This window comes from Athene cunicularia (assembly GCF_003259725.1).
Source record: "Athene cunicularia isolate RWA chromosome 11 unlocalized genomic scaffold, athCun1 chr11_part1, whole genome shotgun sequence".
Classification (NCBI taxonomy): Eukaryota; Metazoa; Chordata; class Aves; order Strigiformes; family Strigidae; genus Athene; species Athene cunicularia.
Window position 1 is genome coordinate 12,164,301 of NW_020799113.1, and position 4,312 is coordinate 12,168,612.

General features: G+C 41.5%; 1 protein-coding gene across 3 annotated transcripts; it reads right to left on the reverse strand.

Moving 5' to 3' along the window:
- Positions 1-6: 6 nt before the first annotated feature.
- SIAH1 (siah E3 ubiquitin protein ligase 1) lies at positions 7-4,305 on the reverse strand. 3 transcript variants are annotated; one of them, XM_026856550.1, is made up of 2 exons: positions 4,235-4,305; positions 7-1,291 (listed from the first exon to the last, which is right to left on the reverse strand). In XM_026856550.1, exon 2 carries the CDS (start codon positions 1,287-1,289, stop codon positions 441-443), a length of 849 nt encoding a protein of 282 aa, XP_026712351.1. In that variant the 5' UTR covers positions 1,290-1,291; positions 4,235-4,305; the 3' UTR covers positions 7-440. The 3 variants fall into 3 exon arrangements, with proteins under 3 accessions (XP_026712351.1, XP_026712352.1, XP_026712350.1); XM_026856551.1 differs by lacking the exon at positions 4,235-4,305 and adding an exon at positions 4,090-4,215; XM_026856549.1 differs by lacking the exon at positions 4,235-4,305 and adding an exon at positions 3,456-4,076.
- Positions 4,306-4,312: the final 7 nt, after the last annotated feature.

A 4,312-nucleotide genomic window follows, 5' to 3' on the forward strand; every position in this document is an offset into this window, starting at 1 on the left:
AGGGGGGGGGGCGGGGAGGAGGGGAAGCAGTGGCCAGAGACCAGACCGCTCAACATGGCTTGTCAGTCAAAGGGGGGAGGAAAAAAACACAAACAAAAACACGAAACAGTATCCTTTTCAACAGTACAATCAATCTACAAACAAGTTTTTAGAATTATTTTACAACATATCCTGTAGAATCAATTCTTAATACAAAAGATGCCCATCTTGGGGGTATATATATTTTCAGTGGTTTACTGTTGACTTCTTTTAAATATATTAGTATTACTACATGCAACTGCTTCCTGTAATTTAACAGCCTTTCCTTTTATTTACCTTCATATATGTCTACCCTCCATCTACCACATAATTTGTCTGACCGTCAAAGATGGTTACCCTAGTTTCTGCTAAATTAAACACAACGGTTTTAAACACTGGCCTGAAGAGGTTTGATTGCCATTTCAACACATGGATATAGTTACATTGATGCCTAAATTGCCATTTTCTGCAAAGAGCTGTGCAATGCTGGTGTCAAAGACTAGACAGTCACTATTCATAATGGCTGTTGCAATTCCCTCATGAATAGATCGAGGAGTTGCTTCCCAAGTCAATCGCCGCCTATGACCATTTAACTCAAGTCGATAAGCAAAGTTTTCTGCTTGCTTGCGTGTTCCTATCAGCTGTACAATTGCAAAGAACTGCTGGTGACCATCATATTTTTCCTGTTTCTCCAATACTAACATGAAATGAAAGCCAAAACAAGACTGCATCATAACCCAGTCAACAGCACCAGGAAGATTAATGTCTGTAGCCAGGAACACTATATCTTCTCCCTGAAGTGTTGTAATTGACTTATGTTGATGCATCAGATGTGGCATTACAGCATCCAGAGAACCTTGCCATTTACATGAAGCACCAGGACATGGACAGGAGTAAGGCCTAAACTCACACAGCTCCTCATGGTCTGCTTTTTCTGTGTGTGGCAAAGTTATCTCACATCCGGAAGAGGCATATTTACAGGGGAATAGTACAGAATTGGCAACTTTCTCCATAGCCAGGTTACGAATGGAGCCCAGCGGGCCTCGGCAAGTTGGACAGCACGTAAGTTTGGGGCGACAGTTGCTACAAACAAGATGGCCACTCTGACACTGAAGAATTGGTGGCAGCACATAGTCAAAACACACAGGACACTCAAAGAGACTAGCCAAGTCATTATTGGAAGCTGTAGTGCCAGTCAGTGCAGGCACCCTCTGGGATGGCGTACACTTTGAAGTACCTGTAGGTAGTGCTGTAGCAGTCTGACGGCTCATTTCTGTAACAGAAGAGAGAAAAAAGAATGAGTGTCTAACCATATTTTATTTTCCTCTGCCTGCACTAATTTTTGATTTACAAAGAAGCTTTGAAAGAAATTAAGACACAAACGAAAGCAAAAGAAACATGTAATGCAAACTGTGCATAGATTACTTAAGAGTATCCAGACATTCATATGACATACACATTTAACAAGGGAAGAAGTTCCGCTAATTATTCTGAAGTGGAATTTACCTATTGGAAGGAATATTACCTATTTACCTATCTATGAAATATCCCACCCTGATCACTTATGTGTAACAGCTAGGAGCACTAGATGAGTAACTAGCCATTTTTAATGAAAAAATGTACTTCCCGATATGACCTTTTCAGTAATCATGTTTACTGTATAATTTAAAAAAAAAATTTGAAACACAGTATCAAGGAAGATTACTACACCACTTTTTTCCCAGGACTCTTCATTCTCATGACTCTGTTACTAAGGCCCATAGCTTGTAAAGCACATTATTGCCTCAGCTTCCTGAATTAAACCATTTGCAAAGACACCAGAAAAACAATTATTTTTATTGAATTTCCCAAATAAGAAATTCAGAAGGTTAAGTTGGAGAATTAATTTTAACAAGTAAGTATTCAAACATTTCCCATAACATGAAAAGGCACTGTTGATGAAGTCTTAAGTTCAGTGGAGCTTACACTGAGGTTCTATCCTTTCAAATGTCCCCAGACAAAAGTTAACATTTGTCTGTCCAACCAGCTTGCTCAAGCATTCAAGCATACCATATTTCTTAACATTTTATGGATGCTACACTTTTTCCTGCACCTCCTTCTTGTGCAAAAGGAAATCATTACCACTACCAGGAAAAAAATAAACACTCCATTTTGAAAAAAATACACCTTACCATTATAGGTTAAGTAAAATGCTATCAAAAATTGGCTTCCATTACACAGTAAAATTCTCAATCACCTTAAGTGCTTCTCTGCAAGTACACCAGCTCTGTATCTGTCACGTATGTACAAAGCTCTCAAAATAAACCTCCTTGCTGGGAATATTAGGCAATAGGCAAACTTCCCGTATTTAGCATCATTTCACCCACCAACTTACTCATACTTGGACTAGATACCTCAGAGCAGCATCCTGTTCAGGGCATGAAGCAAAGCAACTAAGAGATTCCAACATGCAAAAGAACTTATGCCTTGACATTCAAAAAAGTAATCACAGACAGGCAATCTCAAGTTCTTCTACAGAAGCAGCTCTCCAGTCTAGAGCTAGAAAAAACATGAATGTCTAAGATTCAGTATTCAGCCACTGATTTTATGAGTCTCACATGCCCAATAACAGCATCATCTCAGCCCTCCAAAGTCTCCTCCTTCATCTCAGGCTTGCCCGACTAGAAACATCCAGTCCCCATCTTCAGAAAAAAAAACCATACAGTGGTTTTCAATGCTGGGCCTTAACTGATACTGTAGAGATAACAGGGATGTTTGTATCTTTTGGCCTTATTTTCCTACTGTAAAGCATTCCAGCTTAGATGAAAAGTTTAAGGTCTCAGCAACAAATCAAGTACGTGTTCTGGGGAAGTGATGCTATGCCAGCTTGTTGCAAGGGGATTCAAATGATAAGGCCTGTGACAACTGAGCACTGCTGCTATTCTTCCCCAACACCCACAGGTGGGAGGCTCATGACAGCACACTGCACTTCTACGCTCTAGAACAAATTATACACAGAGAATGATTGTACACAGGAGAACAAATTCTGATCATGCTGTTCGCTTGAAAAGAGATTTAAGTCACATGCATATTCATGTGTAAAATTCTGAAAGTGTTTCCCTTCAAATACTGTAAACACACACATTTCAGAACTGCCTGTGTGTGCTTCATCTTACCTGAACCTGTATGTCCTGATCAAGGGATGCCCAGTAACCCGCAGATAACACTGGTGAAAACCACTGTGTTAAACCAGTTCCCTAGGCAGTCTGACAAGCTGGGTGAGCTCTGGTTTCTTTAATTACGCCTCTCAGAGCCCATTCAACAGGTAAATTAAGCAACCTACAAACTCTGCAAAAGACCTTACGCGTAGATGTACTTTCCACTTAGCTTTCTAAGATACAAGAATGTCCAGCCCTGCTCTATCACCGTTTCTGTAGGTGGCCAGCCTTCACACACACCTTCCACAACTGAGGACCATCCAAATGAGCAGGAATCTGTGGACCAGGCCATGGATATTAGCATGCAAGGAAGAAACCGGGTAAAGCTGTAAACTGTAATTTACCAAGCCTAAACCTGCCCAAAGCCTACATTTTCATCACTCTTGTTAACACAAAGATGAATAATGCATCACGATGGGAAAGTCAGAGAAATTATTTTTCTACAGCTAAGTTAAAAACTACAAGTTAGCTGTAAGTAAGTGTTAACAGCATAATACATTTAACCCACCAAACTATCAAAACCATACAATTACAGACCAAGTAAACACAAGTACAGAAATGGAAATAAAGCTTAAAGGTATTTTTAGTTACAAAAACTTTATTACAGGTAAACCCCCCCCCATATGCAGTATTTGTTATTACGTTATCTTTGTTTGCACGCACTAGGAAAAAGCCCCTAAGCAACAGTGACAAAGTAAGGTACACTGGGTGTCATTTTAGAAAGTATTAGCTACTGCAACACGAATTATGCAAAAGATTGCACAAACTTGAAAAAGTTTAACCCACAGAAAAGAGGTAAAAGGAAAACACGTATTTCAAGGTTTCCCAGTTCTGGATGAAGAAAAACGCTGTCCTCGAGGTCACCAGAACGCACCGACCTGTTGACGCAGCTATTCTCACCACCCTTCTGGGGAGGGGCGAGGCACAGACGCTACCGAGACCTCCCGAGGGACACGATTTCGCAGCGGCCACAAAAGCCGCCGAGGACGCTGCGCGTAAGGCGATGGCGGCGCCGCTACCTTTGCCGCGGCTGCTCCCGCTGCCCGGCAGGCAGGCCCGCAGGGCTCCCGTCCACGCCCGCGGGCACCCGGGGGCCT

Excerpts from the sequence above, each read along its gene's own strand:
- SIAH1 (XM_026856549.1), bottom strand. The coding sequence starts at position 3,519 with ATGCTAATATCCATGGCCTGGTCCACAGATTCCTGCTCATTTGGATGG. Across the intron at positions 1,292-3,455 it reads ATGGTCCTCAGTTGTGGAAG|AAATGAGCCGTCAGACTGCT; the intron begins GTGTGTGTGAAG and ends CTTCTGTTACAG.